Below are 25,961 nucleotides of genomic sequence, written 5' to 3'. Positions count from 1 at the left end.
CCACAGGGAGCTTTCTCTACCTTTCCACCTCCTCAGGGCTAATTTAAGAGCTGTTCTTCGCAGCCCATGATAATAGCGAGAAAAAAAAAAAAAATCAAATTCTCTTCTGCCAAAAGGAGGAAACTGGAACAAGGGAACCAGCAGGAAACTTGTCTTGCTGCCATCTCTGGCTTTCCTAAGGAAACTTGTGCTCTAGGGCAGCTGGGCAAAGAAAACGGAGCTGCCGGCAGGACGCACGGCTCGAGCCCTCCCCACGAGGGAAGCCGGGCAAGCAGGAGCTCCTCTGCCGGGAAAGGGAAGGCGACTTCCCACAGATAAAAAAAAAAAGCAGTGGGCTGGTATGTATAGGTGAACACAGAAATAACCGTACCATACAGAGGAGCAGACAGACAAGCATTTGCTCTGTGGATAGCTTACACTCAGCCTCTTTTGTATGTACAATCCCCTCAAATTTTTCCTGCGAGCGGCTCGTGGTAACCTCCCCTGCCCTGAAAGGCAGCCCCTGACAAAACGGAAAGCATCAGCTCGCTAACAGAGCCCTTCACGCATTACAACCCCAGCTCAACAACATGCTTAACACACATTTGTGGCTACTCTTGCTCCAGCCTTTGTAGATGCAGGGAGCGATGCCAACGTGAATGCCACCTCTGATGCAAATATTCAGGCGAAGCCAGAACAGAGCAAGCAGGCTAAGAGGTCACGTTCCACTCACACGGATTTGGGCCTACCCTTTGTGTCCCCCATGAAATGACCTTTTATTTGGCCAGGTCTAAATAAGATATTCCTTTTCTTCTCAATGTTAAAGTGAATGCTTTTCTTTTTTTTTTTTTTTTAATCTTTCTAGAAAGTCACTCAATGGGCCTTGCATGTCTTCAGCTTTGTTGCCAGAACTTGTTTTCATCCATATGAAATGGATCATAAAAGTACAGTACTGGCACCAACAAACACGGTGATGCCCCACCATCATGCAGGAGTTCCCAGATTCCAAAAGCCATTTCCCCTTTTCATCATCATTTCTCTAGCAATGGAGCCCAGGGTGCCCCATCGTGAACCAGGACCCCCTTTGCACCTGGTGAGGATATTCAGAAGCTCATACAAGCCTTTCTCCAAGCACTGTTAATAAAGGTCTAAATTCAAATGCAGCACAAAGCTCATTGCATCCAGGCTAATGGAAAATCCCATGGCATGTTTTCAGAAGTCTATAAAAACTTGTTTTCTTCAGAAGCTCTCAAAGACTGTCCTTAGGGACTGTGCAATGAAGAAACCTCAGAATGTCAAAGATGCCATCTTCTACCTAAGAGGCTATCGAGAATGCTGATTCTTATGGGTTTATACCTGTAGCAGTTTTGGATAGGAAGGAAAGTCTTAAAATGGCATGTGGAATTTGATCCCTGAAGGCACTAGACTTCTGCTATTCACGATAAAATACAAAATTAATTTCCTGATCTTTTCTAGGCTCATTTTTTCATGTTTCATCTTTCGAGGTGAAAGGCTGAAATTTAAATACTTTCTGCAGCCATTTGCCATTATAATATCAAAATCAACCAAAAACCTTCTCACATTTTATGCAAGAGGTTAAGGAGACCACTTTGTAAGTAAGCTGTAGCAAAGAAAGGTAATTTGAAACGAGAGCTGGAGATGGGAACCTCCACCCAGCATATGAAATATCAGCTGCTTGGTAATCACTTCTGGGTGCGCTCAGTCGGCACCTCCGCTTCGCACGTTCCTGGCGATGCACCGTTGCTTACCAAGCCTGCTGTTCTCCAAGATGCTCTCTGCATCCCCCTGCTTGTCCAGCCTCAGGTATGAGCTACCCAGGGCACTTCAGCTGGAAACTGTTAGCCAACACGGACCAAAGGACGAGATAACCCAGTAGCCAAATGCCTAAGGAAAGATCAATGGAATGAGATTAACACCAAGTAATATTTCTTCCACCCGCCCTTCAAGCTCCCATCAGTCTCTGACCTAGAGACTTCCTGGTGCATGTTTGAGATGTTTGCATGTTTTACAGCCCTTTTTTTCACTGAAAGGGCTTTCACATCCATGGAGTAATTTTCAACAGTGTGAAGTACTTTTGTCTTAAACTTGGTACCTGAAAACACCCTTTTTTGCCTTCTCATTCACTGTTTGTAAAGAACAACCGAGAGTTAACTCCCTATCCGTATTCTCCTTACTGTTCACCATTTAACCTCTTCTTGTACAGTCACTGTGCCTTTTCAGCTCGAATCAGATGGAGCAAGACAATTCCTGCTCCTTGCTGAAAAAGGGCTTCAAATTAACAGGGAAAGAAAGTCGGCCATGGCATCTGCTCTGTGCCACTCGGCTTGCAGTTGAGCTACGTCTGCCTCGCTTATTCCATTTTCCCCACATCTCATAAGATTTACCAGCATGCTGGGTGAATGCTTTGATCTATTCCGGCACCTAATCCTGTTCTGAAAAATGAGAACCACAACAGGTCAGAGATCCCAGGCAGACAACCAGTTTTGGGGATGTTCCCTGAGCAAACTGACAGACCCTCAAGAGTATCAGTTCGGATCAGCAGCCTGCAAGCACTGCATCTAGCAGTGTTTTGTTAGTGGTTTTCATCCAAAAAGCCCCAAACCTCCAAAACCCCTGTCTTATCACCTACAGGTCCAACACTGGTTTACCTTGCTATGCTGGATTTGCTGGAAGCCAAGGAAGATGGACCACCCCTCGGGAGCATTGACTCAGAGCCTCTCAGAGCACTGTCTAAAAGCTGGCTGGCTTGTATTACAAAGCCCAAAGTACAACATGAGTGATAAGGATCAGTGGGAATCTTACACCAGTAACAGCCATAAGAACCTCATCCTATTTTTACTGGAGTCAAGAGGAGTTTTACTGGAGTCAAGAGGAAGACCTTCATTCCTCACCATCCCTCCATCTGCACTGAGGACAGCTCAGGGGACAGCTGTAGCAACGGATGGTCTGAAAAACCTGCTTCTTGGCTAGTTTAAGAGGTTCAGTCTACAAGGGGAAAAGTTAAGGGATGACAGAATCAGACTCCAGAAGCTCTGATACAAAGAATGTTTTGAGGAATGAAACTTAACTAGCAGAGGAAATGGCTGGGAGTTGAAGCTAGACATTCAGCCTGGAACCAATTACTCATTAAAACAAACTTAGAACAGCAGACAAGAAGAGAATTAGATCAGCTGAAGAATAAGATTTCCTAATTCTCAAATTCATTGATTTCCCAAGATGTTTAACTGCCTAAATTTTATTTTTAAAAACTGACTGTCCTAAACACTTTTGAAAATTGTATCCAGTTCTTTACATCCGAATTGAATGCTCTTGTCAGAGGTTGCATCCAAACAGAAGCTGAGGACTTGGCACAGATATCACTGTTGAAGATGTCACAGCTTAAGCTGTAGAGCACAAGACACCTAGATCTCATTTTACCTTAAACTATGAATTTGCTAACATTGAAATACATTCTAAGCTGCAGCTCTGAAGCTGCTTCTCCACACCCTCTCACTTAGCACCTCTTTCTCTTCCATAGACTCATAGAATCGTTTAGGTTGCAAAAGACCTTTAAGATCATAGAGTTCAACCGCCAACCCAACACCACCATGCCGGCTAATCCATGTCCGCTTCACTTTTTTTCATCTTTTCTACCTAGACCTCAGGATACCAGTAAGTGTGTCATCTTTTGTAGCTCCTCTGACAGAAGCCCTGACCCTCACCAGTGACCTAAAGACGCCACCCTCTCTCGAATAACTTGTACAACAGGAAAAGTAAAAGCAACACCTTCATACAATTCTGAAACCAGCTGGCAGAGAGCCTAACACCAGTATGGTTTGCACCATGCCACACAAAACACAAACTGTGCGCAAGATGGAGCCTTTTCTCTCTCAAGATCATCTAAACCAAAGTTTCCAAGTAGGAAAGTCCCTATCAAATATTAGCTTGATGTTGAAACCAACACCTTGATGCAACTTAAAAAAATTTTTCTCTCTCTCACTCCCTCTTCCTCCTCTCTTGCCACTACACAAAAATTGCTGGCCTAAGACTCAGATATCAGCAATAAGGCTGTTTTGGTATAAGTAATAATAATAATTATTATTATTAAAGGCATCTCAGCTGGAAAGCAAAATAGACCATCCCTCAGCTCAGGCACTCTCATGAAAACAAGAGGTTTGATTTTACAGTCTAGTTAAGCCAAGCTCGAATGGCTTTCACCTACTGAAAGTAACAACACTCTTTCCATGGGGTTGGGTTTTTTTGCCAACCTTCCTTACACTGCACGCTGGCTCGCCACAAGGCATTCCTAATGCTCCTTTTAACTGCTGCTAGTTCACAGATCAGCATAGGACAGTGACAAAACTGTATCCAAAGTCTCACCGTGAAGAGCAGGGAGGAGCAATACCTTGAGCAGATGCCAGGTCCCACTGCTCCACAGGACAGACAAGCTGCTTTTATGTTTTACTGGTGCTGGGGAGGGGGAAAAATTCAACATCTTCCTCACTTGCCTGCTTCTGGTTATGAAACCCTGCCACTTTGTGCCAACTCCAGCTCTCTAGACCCTTCAAAAGGCCAACTCAACTCTCCAAGATAGAGAGAAAAAAAATAAAGTTATCTTGTCCTGCTGCTTTATTCACTTAATTGTCTCGTGGAAGGGGCACCAAGGCTAGCACAAGGGAGCAGAGGCAGGATCAGCATCCCTCTCCCCCTCAGCAGCAACAAATAAGCTGGCTCAGCTGAGGATGGAGCTGCCACGTAGGAATCCACCTCATGTCCACTTCAGAAACAACTTGCTGGACAGGAAGAAGGGTAGCACAAAAATTAAGAGAAAAGCGTTCTGCAGAAGTGGTGCTCACCACGCAACCAGGGAACAGACTCTTGGTAGTCATTTTCTAGCCTCCTTTTTACCATAATGCCCAGATTACCAAAGCTGAGGTTTAATTAATACAGATATGGCAGAAAACACAGCTATTTGCTACTTCCAGAACCTTTTTAATTAAAAAAAAAACCCCACAAAACCAAAAAAAACCCACAAAAAACCCCCCCAAAATCCTTGGATTAAAAACATCTGCTGGGTAGAAATAGGGACTTGAAATCAAACAGGTCCCTCTTCCTGCATACAGAGCAACAACATGCTGCTGTGCTGCAAGAAATCAAATCAAAAGGGTATTTTGCACCCATTCAGACAGCTTCTTGGAGGGCTGTACAGAGAGAACATCTGTGGACTGACTTTATTCCCAATTTTTAAGCTTGATTACTAGCAGATCTTAAAATAGCTACTGGAAGTTAATCTGTAAATAAAATGTGCAGTCTAACAAAAGATGCAACCCTGACATTTGTGCTCATTCTGTAATCATGGCTTATTATCCCAGACTATTTTTTTCAGTGGTTTCTATTCATTTGAAATCATTCTGTACAGGAACAAGCCTCTTGCTAGAGTGTTCTGTAACAAGTTATTGCTATGAAATTATTCACTGTATTTCAGGCTGAATGAGGACACAGGTGATGCACACATGCAACTCAGGACTGCATAAATTTTATAGAGTATCTACATTTAATATACATCTAAGTAAGCCAAATTAGGTGTTGGCATTTGTATACAAAAATATAACATTTAAAAATAACTAAGGTTATGGCAGTAACACCCCAGACAGGAACTGGACAATGCTTTATAGGACCCACTTTAAGCAAGACAACAGACCTTACCTCAAGCAGGTTACAGCCCTTTAATCTCTGCCAATATTCAGCTTCCTTTCCAAACGCACACAGACATCTTCTTGAAAATTCAGGATTTAAACTATACTTTTGTTAATCCACAACGAGGAAAGGTTCAACATTCCCTTATGAAAGGGTATGAACATATCTGGTTTTATGCACAGTGACCCACAAGCAGAGTAAACCCATGCATAGGAACTGGCTAAAAAGCATGACCTGAAATTCCAGAAAATGAATTACACTGAATAGGAAACTGTTTTCATATATATGCTTGGGTATAAGGCAAAGGAAACAATGCACTTCTGGTCAGAAGTAATGCAAAATTTGCTGGAAGGTTCATTCAGTCCTGATACTTAGAAGTTTGAGAACCATACGCACAGAAAATGTGTAAGACTCTAGGCAGAAATGTAAGAGAGACTTCCACATTTAACATTGGATTAGATTAAAAGCTTCTACTGCCAGAAGCCTGTTGTAATCATCTTTTAGTATTACCTGTCAGCTCACAGGTGTCAAAGGGCATTTAAGATGGAGAATCCTCATTTGAGTTCTCAGATAGAATCTGCAAATACAAGGTTGTTTTCTTTTGTTTACTGCAGATTGACAGGGCCTTCTTATTTTTGCCAACCGTAAGTATTAAAGATCTATTTGCTTGATTTAATTTAGACTTTTGAAAGGTGACAACTAGTCACTGACTTCTAGCACACAGGGAGAGTAAGTTCACCCCCAAGAACTCTCCTTTCCTACAGCGTGATAGGTAAAAATCTTCCTGTCAGTACAACTAAAAGAGTAGAATTGTTTAAATCTTTCTTGTAAATGCTTCTGCAGGTTATGCTAGCTGATCATGTCCTTGGGGCTAACTGTAAAGCTACGTTTTTTAGACCAGGAGCAAGGATCCTAGTCCTGTATGCCACAGGGTGGAAAAGAAGGATGTGTCCCAAGAACTGACTTGAGGCATCTCGGAAGCCAGACAAAACATCACAGATGAGATTTTTTTTTTTTTTTTTTTTTTTTTTTTTTTTACTTCATTCATTCTCCTGCTTCCCATTTACCCTCCCGAAGAGCATCATACCATCCCCTACCCATTTGGCTCACAGCCCACCTCCACCAAGGCGATGCCATCACGGAGCACCGTGCCCCAGCTGCAGCCCCACTTACTCTTACAGCAGCAGGAGAATCTCACCCTTGCACAGCTCTCTGTCACCTACCATGGAGGATTTGGTCCCTCCCCAACTCTGCCAGTGCAAGCTCGTTTGCAAACTTTCTAAATTAGACCTGTGAAGTATTTGCCCTCAAAAATACCTCTCAAAAAAAAAAAAAGTCTTTTTTTTTTTTTTTTTTTTTTAAATAGGGCATATTTAAGGTCTAGCTGCAAGCGCACCCCAGACATCTGAATTACAACCCTGCACAACAGAGCAGAAAGACAACGCGAGCAGATGAGGGCAGGCACCCCAGTCAGCTACGAGAGCTGCTGCTGCTGCTGCAATCATCCTGCCGGCTGCAGGAGGCTCTGTCCTGCCTGGCATAGTGGTTTTGGGCAGCAAAGAGAGGGACAGTGGAAGTCTTGAGAAGATTAGACCGAACAGGGCAGGAGGGGGGAGTGCCTTAACAGCATATTTTCAGGTGACTACAGTCAGTGTTAACTCACTCCTCAATGTAAAGCAGCTTCTAAAATATGACAATTTCCTCAAAGTTATATTAATTTAAATACAAACAAATTCTCTTTTTATGAATGCAAATATACACCCATATATACACACTTTTAGAAGAGGAACTTTATGAAACAGCCAAGTGAACTGCAGCATTTGAAAACTACTTCAGTCTACAAGCTCCAGGCAGACTTCTTGGTTTTACTCAGTTATATTAACCACCACGCATTTATCTATAAAGCATTCTTCTTTATTTAAGTTAAACAATTTTTCAAGGATGGTTTCCATCTATAAAATGAACAAAGTACAAGCTCTGTACAGCAGACTTTTCAAACCAACTGAAAAAACAGTTTCCAAACTATGTTTTGAAAATCTGCAAAACAAACAATATCACCATTCTTGCTCTGAAGACGGTAAGAAAAGTTCTCAGGAGACTCCACCACAATTTGCTTCAAGGGCTCTTAATTAATCTTTCAAATGGGCGAATTTCATCAACATTAAAAACCCCTAAAATCACAGTAAGTAACTTTGGCACGCTGTCATGTAAACATAACAAAAGGATACCACTTTGTTCTCCCAAAGAAAAGAGACATACAGCTCCTAGATTAAAACCCCTATGCACAGCATCCATGGGGAATTACTGACAATATTCCTACTTTCTATGATAGCAGTTGACATTAAAGACTTAAGAGGTGGAATATGGATTTTTTTTTTTTTACTAGGAATTCTGATTCAGAGATAAGCAGCAGGTCAATATTCAGAGTTGCAACTGCTGATTTCAGTTAGTACTACCCTTACTATGATCAAAGTTGCAAATGGAAATACCTCCATGGTAGAAGCTCAGTCATTGGGTTTTTTTACTTTTGAATTCTGTTTTTCAAAACCTCAAAAAACTGACTTGCTGCTGAGCCTGTATTTCAGCATTTATTTTTCCAGAATATGAAGAAATCTACTGCTATGTTTATGAATCACATTCTTCAAGTTCTCAGCTAGGTTAAAAGGCTACACATAGGGAGAGACTAAAAGCTGAAAAAGAGTTTATCCACTGTATGGCCTCTAAAACAGGCAAGTTTTGGAGAAAGTGGATTGTGAAGAAGGGGGGGAGGGGGGAAATTAATTATTCAGAAAAGAAGTCAGATGATGGATGGGAGAAACGGGATTTCATGCCCCCATCCGAAAGGTATGCAGGTACTTGCAAGTCCTAACTTCAGACACAAGGTATTTTATGGGCACACTGACTGGCACAGTTAAAGCCATTTTGCCCGGAAGAATACCACCTCTACACCTAATGTATAGATGCAGCCAGAGGAAACTGAAAAATCGGGAACCACTTTACTTCCAGGAACAAAGAAAGAAGGGAACTGTACCAGCATACTACAGTACGCCAGATGTTTTTCATCTCCTCAGGATCAACCCTTACATTTTTCCGAGATCCATCATCTTACTAAAACCACTTCCTGGCACTGCATGTCTGCACTAATTTTTGTCAATGCTGTCTTGCTTATTAGTACTTATTTACCTTTCCTTTTCATTTTAAAAGCTCATTGAAGCATTTGCTTTTAATAAAAAAAGTATATAGTCTATGCAAACATAAGAAAGGACAGGTCAAAGTTGGGGTTAACTTTGACAGTAATATTTTAATATAAAAATGACATCAGCTGGACTGAAGCTGCAAAATGCACAGGTTCTATGGCTAAAAACACATAGGATCTGCTGGTATCCAGGCTGATTCCCAGAGCCAAGCCTGAATCCATTCAAAAGCTCCATTTAAAAAAACAAAATGGAAGAAAATTCCCCAGTAGTAGGTCTATAAATTAAGCAAGTGCAATTCAGAGATATTACATAGCTGCTCATCCTTGCAAATTAAAATTCAGATCTTGTGCTGTTGACAGTGACGTTACTATTCTATCTTATTTCTACAACTCAAAAGGGGAGTTTGAGACAAAGAAATTTTTCTCATTAGGGCCCAGAATAAAACTCTGCTGAACCCACCTGGCTGCATGAAAGATCTGCACTGTTTATGTAATTTTGTAACATAGGAAGAAGTATTTTAAAGACAAAGTACTACAGAAATTATCAACACAAATATCAAGTACAAGTTTAACGTTATCCAGAGCACACGTAATGAATTTCCAAGTTGGAATAAACAATCCAAGCAATCATCTGTGCAGATGCATTGGCTTATTCTGCTATTTTCTTTCTCCTCCTGAGTTTCATGATCTCCAGTGAGGGTGAAGTGTTAAGAAGTAGATCCAGTTTGCAAAGCAAAAGCATCCAGTGTTAGCACGGACATTATACTCAGCAGCACAAAATCCGCACCTTCATAAAGTTTCACTCTCCTAGCGTTCCAATCCAATTTCTCGTTATACATATGTCAATCACGTCGTTGATAATTATAGGATGATGAAAACTGATATAAATCATTGGGAGCTGACAATATATATACTTTTATATATTTATATTTAGAGTCCATCATAGAAAAGTTCATATTCAAATTACCAAGTACACACAGGAGAAAAAAACCTTCAAAATGACACTTCTGTTTCTGGAAACGACAAACCATGATTTCTATGCAAATGGAGTTTTCAAATTACCTTCTCCTAGTAATTTTTCCCACCCTCCCTCCCACACCCTGTTTCCCCACAGGTGTTTCTTCAGATCCTTTTTTTATCATACATCAGTTGTTCCTAGAGTTAATTATCTGCTGTGCAAGTACATAACTGAAGACAGAAAGGAACCATTGAAGTCTTCGCACCAAGAAGCAATCGTGCTGCAGTCATGTTCAGTGACATCTTTGCAGTGCTCCAAGTCCCCTGGATCCCTGGTGTCTGCTTCAGCACTCTCCTACTTTCAGATAAAGGTGGAATACTGAGGTATATAAGTTCCGTGGAAAGTTTTAAGAAATACATCAGTAATTCAATCAAAACTTTGCCCAACGTCTATGAATCAAACCAGCATTTTGCTTGTAAGTCCTTCTACTGCTGCAGGTTAAGTGTGAATTTCCACTGTTGTGACAAAGAAGGACTGCAGATCTCAACAGTGAGACCACCATTTTTGGCATTTCGGCTGTCTAGACAGAGGTTGCTGCCAACGTGCCTCAGTTTAGAATTGCTTTCAATTTGTTCCCATTTCTGAAAGAGAAAATACAGTTATTGAGCTGGAAAAGCAGGAAAAGGATAAGTTCTACATTCTGTCCTTTGAAGTCTTCATAAGCTTCCCTGGCTTGCGCTTGGGAAAGCTGTGAAAACTGCAGTAAGAGTACGCAGTTTAGATGATCCTTGAATAAGAGTATATAAGTTATGGCAAGCCTTGCCAAAACAACAATTCATTCAGCTAACACACTGCAATAGATACAGAACACACCAGATCATTTTCCTCTACTTCAGCCCTTCTCAAATACACTGTCACACCATGTTACCTGTACGAAGCTTTTGGTCTGAAGAAAAAACTTAAAAATCACAAACCCCATCCACATAACACTACAATTCTGAACATAGAGAAGAAGCACAATCACTAAAGACAACTTTACAGAAATCCAGAAATCTGTCAGACACCTTTCAATTGTACAGAAGACAACCAATCTGTGCTGTTAGAAGCTCTTTGCCCAAGGTGATGCAAAGGATAGAGTAAATCCCAAATACAGGATGTAAAAAAAAAAAGTTTTTCTGTTGTATTTCTAACATATTGTGCCTTTAAAACTTATCAAGAAAATCTTGCTTCCTTAGTTTTCTTTTCTGAAAAGTGGCAAAAATATTCTTCCTTCATCAAGGAAGAGCATTTCAGTTATCTCTCTGCAAAAATTGAGATACAGAAGGAAGAAAGCTGGCAGACAATCAGAACTGATGACTTCGCAGAAAGAGCTGAAGATCAAAAAGATGGTATGACTCTGCAAATGTGATTTTCCTCAGGCGTGGGAAATAGATGAAGTTACAAAGCTGCATTAATAAAAATGAATTGAAGGAGTCTAGTGCTGTCATAAACAGGTCACGGCTGAAAAGAAGAAAGGAAAACCAAACCACGCTCTTCTGAGACACAGACTACATAATTTTCAAACTTCACTGCACAAGACCTTTCAAAAATACGTTGTGGAATACATATTCTATTTCAGAAAACAGATGTGGCAGTTGAAGACTGTTACACATCAATGCTGCTGGGTGAAACCTTTACATAAGGCCACTGTTGGGGTAAAACCTCTAGATGTTCATAAAAGATTGTCACTGGCCTATGAAAAGAAAAGCTCAGTACACAAGCTTATTCCTGCTGCTCTTCCCAGACGTCATGCATGCTAACTTTACACACACACAACAGCGAGACAGACTGAAGAGCAGAATGGATAGAAGATATGATTACCAGTGCATGTTCTTGCATTCTCTTTCACAGACCTTGTTTTCCCCACTGTTTGCAGAGTGCATTCACGACATACTAACCTGTCTGCTGTCATTTTCCCTACAGCCCTGAAGTTTTATTAGTGAACCAGGTGCTCTGTCCACAACAGTAAGGCACAAATCCATATGTTTCACCGACTTGTCCTTTGTTAAGGCCCATTCCTAAAGGAAGGAAAAAAAAGTGTACAAAATTGTATATATTAACATATGCATAATGAGCACATGCTATCTCTGCATATATAGCACAGGTTCAAATCCTGTAAACAGCTATATATGCACATTAAAACAGTTCATTGCTTCCCACAGAGCAGGAGAGGAAAAAAGGTCCTTTTCAAATACAGTAATTCCAATTGCTTCAGTATCCCCAGGTCAGCTCAGGGCTGGGCTGTCTCTTTGCTCCCTCTGCTGGCTTCACACAAGTACAGCAGGCAGTCACACAGGTCCTCAGGTTCCAATTATTTGTCCAAATATTTGTCCAGCTATATTTTTATCTACCCCTCTCTCTGTATGTGTATGTAATACACCCCCCCGTATCTTCTTTGTAGGAGAGATTTATATATGTAAAAAATATGTATAATGATATATATAAACCCTAAAAGCTTGGTCTGCAACGTCACTGGCCACCCTACCCACACACTAAACAAAGCATATGTACCACAGTGAGGAAACGGTAGTTCCTAATATGATAGAGACCACCAGAAAGCAATACAGAAGAGGGCCAAACTCAAGGGTAGAGGGAAAACATTACTTCCTATCCAAGGCAGATGTACAACAGAATTAAATGCAACAAATGCATTTAAAGATGCAACTCTTAGAGAGCAAAGAAAAGCTGTTCTGTATATACTGTTGCCCAGCTTGTTTGATCTCAGCATCCTTCTGCGCAGGGTCTGATCTTGCGCTGATGTTCAGACTCTCTCTACGCCTTTCTCCCCAGAGTTTGGTCTCCAGGATCCAGATTGGTCTTCATTTGTTTAATTACCCTTTGAGGAAAGAAGCTGATCTATTGACTAAAGCCACGCTAATTATCCAAATCATGCTTGTCGCTACTTAAAATGGCACGATTACCTTTTCTCCAGCAACTAAAGAGGATTCAGAGTTGTATAATACAAACCCCTAAATATACAGGGCGAAGCCTGTTATTTTGCAAGCAATCAGTGTTTCAGAAAGCAATTAAATGACTAATCCCATCCCCCCTTTTTTTTAACTTATTTTCTGATACCATAACTGAATTTTTGGCTTGCATAATCACTTTTAAACTCAGCAGATTTAACAATGATTAAATTCCTTTGAGAACAGATGCTCAGGAAACAATCTGAACTTCTAACCCACATGATTACAAGTAATCACCATTGTACAGGTAGCGAGCCATTAGATGGGTACCATATTATGCAAGTACTAGAATAATGACAACTATGCAAAACAAAGCAAAGACAGGAAAACTGTGTATCCCTTTATTTGCATCCCAATCTCTTAAGGTGAACACTTTTCCTTTCACTCTTAAAATGTTAATCTCGGATGACAGCAAAATTACTTGCCTCTCAGTTCTGTCCAGTTCATAAGATGTCAACAAGAATCATTAATAGCCACTTTTAGCAACTTAAGGAATTAAGCAAGTTATTTTCAGAGCTTAGCAGGAATCACAAATGCCCCCAAAACAGATGGCCCCCTTGTAAGATTTATACTGAATAGTGACAGCTGAAAATACTATCAGGGAAGTGGTAAAACTTGTGTTTGAGGACCCTGCAGTCAGAGAAAGTTAAAGCCTTGAAAATACTGCTTTATGCATCTTCACCCTTCCATCAAAAGGCTGTAAGAGCCCCAGACACAACAGAAATCCTGCAAGAAATTAATACATTTAAAAGCCAAAGGTACTGCTTCACAAAAGCTCCAAGCTCTGCTGTTGGAGACATCTACGTGATGGCCCTTCATGGTACGAAACAGTGTATAACTACTTTTCTCCAGTGATCAGGAACTATGACTAGCTATAATGGAGATAAGATTAAGCAAGTTCCGCTACACCAGAAGAGAAGAAAAATTGCAAGCAGTGTATGTGCTCAGGGCACAGGCTGGAAATCGGACAGCTCTATGTAACAATTTGAAAATCAGGACATCTGAAAAAACCTGTGTCAAATCAAATATAAAGTTAGTAGAACGCCACTAACCTGAAATCTTCCCCTTGCACCTAGATGCATTTTGTTTTACCTTTAGCTCCTTATCATAACCCTACATATTTGTACACAATTGTCAAATACACCACAATTTCTTCAGCCCTTTAGAGGTACACATCTACTTTTTGAATCACTGAATTCTACCAACCTGGGCGGGGGGCAGAGGCATGCAGAAATCCCATTTTGACTTAAATTTTGCATTTTGTGTTGAATACAAGCCAGAGTACACTCTTCAAATTATAGGAGAAGGTCTCCACAACCTACAGTATCTGAGTAGTCTTAATCCCAACCCCCCGCAAACCCTCTTGATAAGAATAGGTGCAAAAAACATAGTACAGATCTAAAGACTCTGGTTTATTCCCTATCCCTCTTCTCCCATGCTGTTCATTCCCTCCAATCCAATACGAATTCTGCTTGGACTTAAAACCTGGTTTTGACCTGTTCTGCCTCTTAATCTGTCTGAATGTCCTCTCACAGGGACCTGTTCATAGCAAGTGTATATTGGTTTGTCAAGGCCAGCTTCACAGACGCAGCTACACAGAAAAGAGGGTCAGACTCAGGGGAAGGGAGTTTAAAAGAAGAAGATAATTTTGTTTATCTATAGAGAATACACAACATGACCAGAAACTTCCAATATTTCTGCACCAAGGCAATTCTGACACATCCACCCTTCCTCCTAAAAAACACTGTGGTGTTCTGAAAAGATGAGTGTACTTTCATAAAGGTAATAGAAAAAGCCTCCCCAGATACATTCTCTTTAATGATAGGGAAAAGAGGCATATCTCAGATGTATGATGGCAATGCATTCAAATCAATGCTATACATCTTCCAGGAAATAACTTCTTTATCTTGGGCTTCATCCAATTTTAGGGTTTTCCCCTTCTAATTTAAATCAGAGCGAGCAAAATTCTGATACTCATTCAACAGTAGATTTGCAATTGGTCAGCCTTCTATTTTAACAGATGTACTTGAAGTATTAATCTTACATTGGATTTCTAGTCAGGTTGATTCTGAAAAGAATTTAGTGATAAAGCAGCACACAAAACAGTGAGCACTTATGCATATATTTTGTGAACGACAACTAAGTCACAACTGCATAAATAGATTCTGTGAAATAATTAATGCTCTCATTTACAGATTTGACACATTTGCAATTAGTTTAAGAGTAGGATTAAAAGGATTTGTTGAAACACTCCCTTTACTGTGAGTGAACAGAATATGACATTTAGGCACCTCTGTTTTCTAGAAAAGCCAAATGCAGATTTAAGACAGTTTTTTTTAATACCCCGCTAGCACGAATTGGAAATGACTAATAGGGCATCACAGTAAAGCATTCTTCTGTTTTGCTGACCTTAGTAGGCCTTATGCTTAATACAGCCCAAATCTTTTGTCAAGTAAAAATCCCCCCTAAAAAATGAAACACACCAATTCATTGAAAAAAGCTTTCTATACAAGTATAAAACCCCTGGGAAGGAAGTTACTGGCCTCCAGTGTAAAAGCAAATATTAATAGAGACAAAGGAAGGGGATAATTTGATGCACACTGAATGAATCTTTGGGCTCAGATTCTAATCCTGAAAATGCAAATTATATTTGAGAGAGAAGTTATTTAGCCAATCTGTTATAACAACTGATCTGCTGATTTGGGTTCACCTTCCTATCACCAGTACACAGTACCTGCTTGAGTTAAAAAGTTTCACTTTTTTTCTTTCTTTTTTTTTTTTTTTTTTTTTTTTTAAAAGATCACATACTGTGGAAAAAAAATTAATGGCATACAGACCTGGTTTCCCCCAGCATTATGACATTCATAAACTCCAACAACACCGTCTGCAAAATGGCCCAAAGTGTCAAGGCAATTGGTACCCTGCTGCAAAGCCCCAAAAGCTATATCTTGATGATCAGGTACCCTAAAACAAAACCAGAAATAGCTGCTTAATTCAGTTTCTTTAATTTTTTTTTTTTTTTAATTTCTTGTCTTTACTCAGAGTATTTTTAAGATGACAGGTTAAAGACGAGTAATGACTACTAGCTGGAAATCTCAATCATTTTCTGAGGGGGGAAGGCAATTATCTGATCATGAACTGATCAAACATGAATAAACTTGCAAGCTTAGGACAGAATACAAAAAGACTTGTACCAGAGAATGAGGATGAACATACAAACTCAGCACAAAAAGCAAATTAAAGATGACTTAACATCATCATTTAAGATCACTCAAGCTTAATGCTATCAGTTAAGGTCATCAAGCCCTCTTGTTTTTTCAGCCAAGCTAGCTTGTGGCAGAAATATGACATTCTACATTTTTCCCAGACTGTTTTTACTGAAGTGTTAGAAAAGGGGTTAGGAATTTAAAAAAAAAAAAAAAAAAAAATCAATGTTTTGCTGATACCCATTTTCTAATGGTCGCACATAAACTGCACTCCTACAGTATGGAAATACCCCCACAAACCCATTCACCAAAGTACAGTTGTGGGGTAGAGTCCATGAGTTCATGTCAAACAGTAAAGTAAGGGCACATTAGCTCCTTTTAAAACTTCAGACTGTAATATGAGTATAATAATTCAACCCAGCAGAATGAGCACGAGAGACAACACAGAGCAAGATGACATTACACTTAAGTAAAGCTTATGGTAGCACATTTTCCAGGAGAGCTTGCATGATGGTTTTTCTTCTGACAAATTAAACAAAAATAAATATCCTCTGGCACTTACAAGAGAAAATAAAGAATAACTTACTTCCTCAGCGTCATCCTGGTTTATGAGACTCTTTAGCACATGTGGTTCTGTACATGTTTCACTAGGGCTGTAATGGCTGGTGCTTTTGCATTCCAAGCCTGTATGCCACTAGTAGTTACCTCACTCTACTGACACGAAGCGCCCCCAGGAAAAAACCCAAGTATTCCTATAAGCCACGCAGTATCTTACCGTTACACTACCAATATTAGGTTGACAGCAGACAAACTAGTTCATAGACTCCGATCTGACAGACATACTTATTAACAGGTTATCGAACAAAAACCTTTTTATCCTTTCAAAAAGTGTTTCTCTTCAAGGATTTTTCGTTAGTTAGGATGCCTTCATGTTACAGAAGCTGTTAGCAAGGTTACCCCTCATTTCCCTCTTCTCATCTCCTCCCCCAAAAGTTAATGATAATGCAGTGTCAGAGAACAAAAGACAGAAAGAGCAGAAGACTCAGCTTCTTAGAGTCTTAGGCATCTACCCTTGTCTGCCAAACATAGAAGGCCCTCTTGTCTGCTGACTCCCATTCCTTGTACTGTGCTGAGATTCAGTCTCCTCACTCTACTAGGCATGTGCTTAGGCAAAGGCAAAAGCTTTAAAGGGATGACAACAGGATGCAGAACAGTGTATTTCTGAGCAAACAGCCTGTGTAGGAGACTAGCTTCAGGCTCAGATAAGTTGAGTCCTTTGGACACTGTTCTCTAAAATACCCGCATCTGTAGCTGTAGTTGTGGTAAGTAGAAAAAGCAGCTTAGCAGGGAAAAATGGCTCTTCAGGAACAGAACTAATTAAAAAAAGCAAATAAGCCCACACTAGGCATTGCTTTCACAAAAATTAAAACACATCCTTTACATTCAAGGAAGGAGAAAGAGAAACTGATGATTTCTGGGGAGGGGGGGCATGGGGAAGAGACCTCTATACTACCTCTGATTCAGCCAAAACTCACCGTAACTCAGGATAAACATTTTCAAGATACCACTTGAAGGGTTTGCAGCTAAGTCTCTTTCTGAGTTCCATTCGGCTTTGAATACTAGAGGGGGGGAAAAAGGAACAGTTTTCAAAGTCAGGCTGCTGTCTTCATATATGTTAAGGAATACACAGGAAACTCAAGAACAGTAGAACTGTAGAACTATATCTTAAAGAGATAACACATGAGAGCTAGCACTGCTTTCACCTCAGAAGGTGCTGTCTCATGAAGAATAAATGAATAGGGCAAAAAAGCACTTGTGACTTACTTGCCATAAGGTACATTCCTGGCTGAAGGCACTGCTGCATAATAGAAATTTTTATACTCGTCCATCCAGACTTCTGCTGCCCTGCGTGTATTTCTAGGGACAATCATATGAAACACATAGGTTATATTTTCTCTAGCTGCAATTAAACCAGGTCATTTATCCTTGGGTTGATTTTAATCCTTTTTAGTACTACATAGTCAGCTCCCTCCAAGCCAGGCAGAAGATTCTGTGTTAAAGACCCAAGTAATAGAAAACCATTAGAGAGTAACGTAACTGAAATCAATGCATTTAGAATGAAATTTATGTCTTTTCCACACTCATCACTGCTTCAGGTTTTCATCCAGAATTTAATACACATCTTGGAGTTCTTTCTGCAAACTTCACGGAAGTTGTTAGGTTGTTGTTTGGTTTTGATTTTTAGTTTGTATAAGAGTAACTTGACAGAAGCCAAATTCAGTGAGTGTTCACCTCGATAAACAAGCTATTTGGAAACATAAAAATCTCAACAATTGCCAATATTTAATAATGTCTTTTACCTTTCTGAAAACAGATATGCTAACATAGGCAAGACATTTTCAGTCTTCATCCTATTTCTACCAGCAGAGCACTCAAAGTTCCAAAAAGACATAAGCTTCCATGACATTTAAGGCTATGAACCAAGCAAGTCTGTTGTAGCTGAGGTAACAGAGGAGATCCAGTAATTAGAAAATATTTTTCATGCTTTAAAATTCAAGAGAGATTAACTATTGCAGTAAATGTAAAAAACACTAACCCAAATTCTTTACTTCTAATCAAACACATCTCTAACTAAAATTCCTGTATTTATGTAACTGGTGTCTTTAAATCTCCTTTTGGACTGCAAGATGGTAATGCCTTTTTCTGTCCCCTGGCTTCCATGTAAAAATCATTTACTTCTATTGTTCATGATTTTATGCTTAGAAAATTAAGCCTTATTTCACTTGCAACTGCCATGCTCTGAAGCTTATTTTACATTTGGCAGTAAGTTCATCTAAAGCAACTTGAGTAAACTCAGTCAGCCAATAACTTCTTTAATATGATTTTCCAATTCAAAAGACAAAAAATAGTCAGGATAAAGCAAGCTGTTCTTGCAGGTCGCTGAGCAGGAAGGACACGGGGAAGAAAAAAAAAGTCACAAGACACACCTCAATCATTTTTTTTTGTTTGAGGACTGATTTTTCCTTGCGAAGATTCTTTTTAGATTTTTTGTAAGCAAAATCCCATTCAATACAAATTAAAGAGCTGTTTCAGTTTCTCCTCCCTTGCAGTCACTCAGGCCTGTGTGTCAGCCAGTCACTCAGCACCTGCCCCTGTTGCTTGCTCAGCAATCAGCTTTGCCTGCCCACAGGCCAAACAGATTTTGGCGGTGGGAGAGGAACTATTTGGTTTGCCAGGGTTTAACGACTCCAAAGACACTTTCAAGGCCAGAACACATGCCTGCATCACGCTTCCCCATACTCAGGGATGAACAGTTCAGGCTTAGTGCGACAGAAATACGAAAACCATGTAGATGCTGAGAACTGCCTAAACTAACACAGACCCCAAAGAAGGCAGGGTACTGAGGAATGCGGTGTAGGGTGCACTCGGTTGCTTCGTGCTGAGCCACAGTTAATGAAACCTAGCACCGAGCAATCAGAGGTAGCTTTGCATGGAGCAGACTGGGGTCTGCAAGGTTTATTAGCTCGTCTGAAGCAGTGTATTAAGGCAGTGCACAGTAGTCTAAGAAATCCTGCCAGACACAAGCTGTATCTGCCCACACCACACAGCCAGGATGTGGTCTCGCCTCTCATGAAACAGGACTCCCAGTCTCTCCTCCAGAATCCCCCGATTTGTTTTGGCTGCCAAAAGGCAGTGCATACTGACTAGTCAGCTAAAAATAGGATGCCTACCCAGAGCACTCCAGAACAAATTGCATACAGTCAAGGGACAGATAATGGCATAAGCTAACAAGTCCTGACTGCGAGACCAGCACCAATTCCACATACCAAGTTTCTTGGCACCAAAGTCCTATACATATCTGATAATACCTGTATTACAAGGGTATCCCGTTACCTTAGGTTTCTCATTCTCTCATTGCTAAAACTGATCTTAAGGCATTATGTTATATTGGTTTGACACCCAAGAAAGCTGACTGAGGAGGAAACCTTCAAATATACAGCAACTTGTCAACCCTGCTTTTAAGTGATATGCAACTTTTCTAGGTCAATTCAAAAATAATTCCAATGAAACAAAGAATTTTAATGGCATTTCAGAATTTGAGACAGCTGGACAGCTAAGGACACAGGTAATAAACCACTTGCAGAGAAAGGTAGGTCTGGAAAGGGATGTTAAGTACCCAAGACACTAGTTTGCAGGCTTCAGCTGCCCTCACTATTCAAGTACATGTGGGATCTCTTTTCAAAGTCATTTTGAACACAAATGACTGGAAAACACAATGTGGCTTTAAAAAAACCTGTCATAGTAATTGTCAGGACATTTGAGTGACCAAATGACAATGATGATTTGACTTCACCACAAAATCCAAAAGCTTTAATCGCAGTATGAACGCAACCCCTGCTAATATGATGCATTTCTGATGTCTGCTGTACGCTTGCACGCATACAGCCACACCTTTTTCCTACTTTGCGGTTGAACTATATTTAAGTACCTATTTAAATCACAAGAAAAGCAGCATCTTGGCAACAGCCCAAAGAAGAAAAAGCTGCAAAGGAGTGGGAAAACCGCACAAAGTATATATTTATTTATTTTTATTAACTATGCTCCTTATTATGACATTGTCATTTTAAAATCTACCATGAAACTAAAACAGTTGCATCCTAAGCCTACATAATACAGTTTAATTGGTAGATCGTCCTACTCTCCTGATGACACTATAAATACTGGAATAGAGATGTGATTTATTAAGAAAGGATATTTCATTGCTAGCTTTTGTTTTCCCTTAAGTACTATTATTCATTTTCCACTGTAGCATAAGATGCAGATCTCAAAGTATAGGGGACCAGAAAAATCCTTACTATAACTACTGGAAGAAACGGGACAGTGACTTCATTTTAGCAGACTATTACATTCATTAGAGTCATCTTGGTGGCATACCAGCATGGAAGAAAAGAATTACACCCTAAGGAGGTTCCTCAACCTAAGGTGAAACACAAATCCAAGTATATTGGCAATCCAAGTATATTGGCAGCTTAGAACATTCTTATGAATTTAAATACATCTGTGTTTTCTGTGTTGCTTCATGTTAAACAGAGTTTGGGCTCCATATCCTTTCAAAGATAAATAAACAATTTTATTTGCAGCTCTTAACCCACAGAACCTTTAGCCAAGATCTGTACTTCTTCAGACCCCTGAGCATCAAGTCCAATTCTCTAAACCAAAACCTAGTGATTCTTCAGCTACAACTGACAGAGCCTTGGTCAAAACATCCACCACACACTCCTACAATACCTTCATCCACATTACTTAAAAAACACTATGAACATGAATCAGAATTACTGTTCTCATTCTGTAGAGGAGAAACTGAGGAAACAGCCAGTATTTCAGCTACCGCTGTACATTGTATCAACAGCAAAATTAACAGGCATATTAATCTAAGCCCTTAATATTGCAGTTTCCTAGGTCTATAGAAAAAAAGCATTTTTAAACATAGCACAGGAAAGGCAAATGTGATGTAGAATGGAGTTGCCAGCAGACTGGCACAAATGCCAGAATCAGTCTACATAACCATTTGCATATCACATACCAATCATGTATTAAGAAAAAGCAAGCAAAGCATATTCATAACTTAGTGTATTCTTGCTCTTAGTGAATGATGAAACTGTTTCTATGAAATGAAGATTTATGAGACAGTTCTGAAAATAAAGCCTTCTTTAAAACCAAATAAACAAAGTTCTCAAAATTGATAGAATGCCAAGCTAAGCATTTCCTTCTTTTCCAGATTCTCAGGCTGCGTCTGCTAGAAGTTTCGCTTTTTCAACTCTCAGGTTCTTCTCTCAATCTGTGTAGTTGCCTCAGTCATTAATTTCCTTTTAATTAATATTTTTCCATGCTAGATAATATTGCAAATATTTCTAAAGAAAAGATCCTTAAAATGAAATTACTGCCACCTGCTGATCATCTGAAGAAATCCAAAACATTGCTATTTAGCTGAAGACATGACTTAACAGTTACCTTGCAAACACGGTACCACTCCCACCGGGAAACGTGTAAGGATGCTGTTTGCGGAATACATGACCCACTCTGCTGCAAGGGATGATTTCTAGGCTCCCACCACATTGCCAAACTCTGAATGAGATCTCTGAAATAAAAATATGAATGAAAGACCACCATCACAAAATACTGTAATTTTGTGGTGTACTATTTACAGAGAAGGCTGTTACTGATTATTGCTGAGAAGATCAATAAGATAGTTTTCTGAGAAATTCTAGGATAAGCAAAAGCATATCTGAGCATTTACTAATATTCTCCAAGCTCAGGAAAAATAATCATATTAACTTGGAAGCAAAACTCTGTGTCTTCTCTTATCTGGGGTTACCAGCATTCCCCAAATTCATAAACCACTCTGCAATTTGCCAGAGTAAGTTAGGTCTATATGTACTATTACTGGGCTTTATCTAAAGGGTAAGCAACAGTAGATACACTTAACATCACTAGCTTATAATAAAATTTTTCAGCTAAAGATGGAATAACACAGTGAACAAAATCAAGGCATGATAAAACAGTCAGTAGATTCGAGCTGCTGATTTATTACAGCAGATAACCAAACACTCCCAAACACTGGTCGTGGAAGGAGTTGATATCAAGTCAATCGTGATTTGAAGACAGACTGAATAAAGATGCAACTTCAATAAACTGAAGGTTATGGACAGTACACTTCTAAGCCAATGTAGTGAGCTGACCCAGCTAGTGAGGACAAGAAGGTCTAGAAATATTTATACACTTTCTCAGCTTAGACCTTTGACAGCAGAAGTCACCTAATGCTGACATGGAACTTTTCCTCATTCATTCCAAATTAGCACAGTAAGAAGGGTGCTTTCAGTAGCACTGTTTCAATTTTGATGATTCCCCCTTCAGTCCAGCAGCTGCTACCAGTTACTGAGTGCTACCCTTAGTTCCAAGCCTCTTCATAATCATTCAGTATCTTTCCACAGATTAATAATAATAATCATCATCATCTCTAATTTAAAGTCAGTGTCTACCTTTTATGACTTTAAGTGCCATTCCCTCCCCCAGAAGCCTTCCTCCCACATACACAAAATAAGTCATAAAAATAACATTACTTCAAAAATTAAATTTGAAAAAAAAAAACAAACCAAAAAACAACCAACCACCTCAAAGGTTAGAGAGCATGTCATCATGACAGTCTGTCCAGAGGAAAAAAAAAAGAAAAGAAAAAAAGAAGACGTGCTGTGATTTCAACTGTTGACAGTGCAGGTTAACTGCCCTTCTTCCAAATGGTCTTTGCTTTTACAAGGATCATTTCCTATTTGTTTTACTTCAGTGATAAATTCTGTTGCATTGGGACCAATTAGGCATATTCATGAACCCTAGACAGTCAACATAGTCTGATCTATAGACAGATCATCCTCAAAAATATTAATGACAATATTGTCTTTGCCATTAACTCAGTCTTGATTTTCCAGTTGAATTAACATGGGACAATAGGCAAAAGTAATTTTTAAAGCAACTGAACGTGACATTCTCTTCGTACATTTTTCACAGCACCGACTTCAGTCTTACACCTCTTATTTTGAGCTTAGAATGAAAAAAAAAAATGAGAATCACAAACAAGTGGTCACTGCTTTTATTAAACAAGTTAGTAACAAAAGCAATTCTGTTTCTACCAGAATAAATTACACATAGATGGAAGACAGCAGGTTTTCCCATATCTAGCTCAAATTTGGTCCCATACTGCTCAAATTGTGAAAGCAGAGGAGTAATAGTTTTCTTGTACCACTTTGAAGCATTACTTATGGAATTTTGCTAGAAAGTTCATAGTTATTTGCCCAACGTGAGGGCATGCTGCAGTCAGTGAGGACAGCCTAGTGAAAGAAGGCAGGGAGATTCGATCAAAGATACAGGCTTTTGCATTAGACAAGCAGGTGCAGACTAAATGCTCAAAATCTAGTATTAGACTTATTTAAGTATTAGAAAATACACACTTCTGAAATGCAGTAAAGTGAGATTCTGGTTAAAAATAAAAGGTCAGTGCAGTACGCCTAAAGCTCTTTCTTTTTTAAATGATTCATCTGAAGGTTTAATCCAGAAAGTCACTGTCATCTGTTGAATGTATGTAGGCATTGAAAAAGTATTTTTGTTTTAGAAGTAATTTAGAAATATCTTGTGTCAACTTTTTTCATTATTCATAGCTTCCTCTACTGTGTACATTAATTTGATTAATTCTCCTTCCATAAATTCCCAGAAATGTAAACCTACATGTATACTTTCTGGCACCTTAGATTCTGAAGAATCTAAAAAAAAAGTGAAAATGATGAAAAATAACTCTATAGGAAAGACAGCAAAGGACTAGTAAGTAAGGAGAAGCAAACTAATTCTTATTTGCACCAACATGGCTTCTAAAGCCTGTGTGGATTTTTAAAGAAAAAGGAATGTACAGCAACTAAAACTTAAAAAAAACCCCACAAACTCCCTTAAGACATCTTTTTTGCCATACTCACAGTGGGAGAAGAAATACTACTATTGTAACAATTTCAGTGGACACAGTTTTTCATTAAAAAGGCATAAACAGCATGTCAAAAGTTCTTCAGTTGCATCAGATTATGTTACACCTCTCTAACAGATTTGCTCTTTTCATTGTAGTGTGTCATCATTATTGAAGATGGGGAATGTCTTACTTGCTCCCTGATTTTAGCAAAATTATTAAGAAAAGCCTAGGTTTTCAAATTAGACCCAAACCTTCTAATGGTTCATCCAGTCTCCAGTGTACTCCAATCCTCCTATGCTTATCAAAAAGCATTGTAAAGATTCTGAGAATTAGAATTTACAAATTTAAGACAAGACTGAACAAACCTTGATCCATGTTTTGTACAGTGAGCATGTGTTATCAGTCATATTTAGCAACAATCTGAAAACGCACAGTATCTTCATGGTAAGAGCTGTCCCTTGGCTAATTTAGACAAAATACCACAGGTCCATCTTGAAATTTCTAAAGTTGAGACTATACTAACATGTAAACTAAATCTCATAACAGCTGCTCTGCACATGCTTGAAGGAAAAATGCGAAGTTTTATAAAGCATAAATATAACGTATAGAATTATTTTGCAAGTCTAGTAGGTTATTTGTACGTAACGTCAAGCTGCTGATCCAGAGATATACTTGAGAGTAAAGAGGCCTGACAAATGTGCATGTTGAATTTTAAACTACATGTCACAGATTTCCAGTAACTGGTGAATGTGTCATTTATTGCAAATTAAATCATACGCCATGTGATTTTTACTCGTCTTCAGTTAGTCTGGCAACTATGAACAAATTATTAGCTGTCTGCTGGACTGACTGACTTTGCCTTCTCAGGGAGCCGAGAAAAGGCACCCCAAAGTCTCCATTTCCTCCTTCCCATGGAGGAAAAGAAACAGAATGGAGCAAGAGCAACATCAGCAGCTTTTTGCATGCAGTCTTCTCACCTTGAGTGAGGAGCTGTTGCTTGTGCCCTTTCCTGCTATCAAGGCCCCAGTTATCAAAGCATAAAGGCAGCTGCTAAATTTTCAGAAAAAACTTGGTCGCTCAAGTACATGCTTGCAGCTAATCAAATATTTAAGTGCTCTAGTGGCAAAAGAGGTTTTTAGAGTGAACATGAGTACTGCTGTAGTAAGTTTATCCAATGACTTTCCAGGACATTTAAAAAATGAAAAATTATGATATTCATATTAATACAATTTAGCAATATACAGCCAAAATAATGAGAACACAGAAACACAGAAAGTAATTGTTCAAAATATGTAAGAGGTTTCTTTGAGTGTTGCATAGGAAGGTCAGAGACTGGACTGTAAGGATGCCTCTTCCAGCCTTTTAGTTCCTTACAGGAGTGTTAAACATTTGGTTACCATGTCTCCATACTTAG

General features: G+C 39.3%; 1 protein-coding gene across 1 annotated transcript in view; it reads right to left on the bottom strand.

The window, feature by feature from the left end:
• Positions 1-7,568: 7,568 nt before the first annotated feature.
• Positions 7,569-25,961, bottom strand: part of GALNT2 (polypeptide N-acetylgalactosaminyltransferase 2) — a 101,073-nt gene continuing 82,680 nt past the window's right edge. Inside the window, exons 11-16 of the mRNA XM_052806103.1 lie at positions 22,054-22,180; positions 17,866-17,958; positions 17,577-17,660; positions 15,673-15,799; positions 11,768-11,887; positions 7,569-10,471 (exon numbers count right to left, since the gene is read on the bottom strand). Of these exons, the coding sequence (XP_052662063.1) occupies positions 10,316-10,471; positions 11,768-11,887; positions 15,673-15,799; positions 17,577-17,660; positions 17,866-17,958; positions 22,054-22,180 (707 nt within the window). The 3' untranslated portion in view covers positions 7,569-10,315. The remainder of the gene's footprint in view (positions 10,472-11,767; positions 11,888-15,672; positions 15,800-17,576; positions 17,661-17,865; positions 17,959-22,053; positions 22,181-25,961) is intronic.

This window comes from Harpia harpyja, chromosome 13 (genome assembly GCF_026419915.1).
Source record: "Harpia harpyja isolate bHarHar1 chromosome 13, bHarHar1 primary haplotype, whole genome shotgun sequence".
NCBI lineage: Eukaryota > Metazoa > Chordata > Aves > Accipitriformes > Accipitridae > Harpia > Harpia harpyja.
This window is presented reverse-complemented; position numbering and strand designations above follow the sequence as displayed.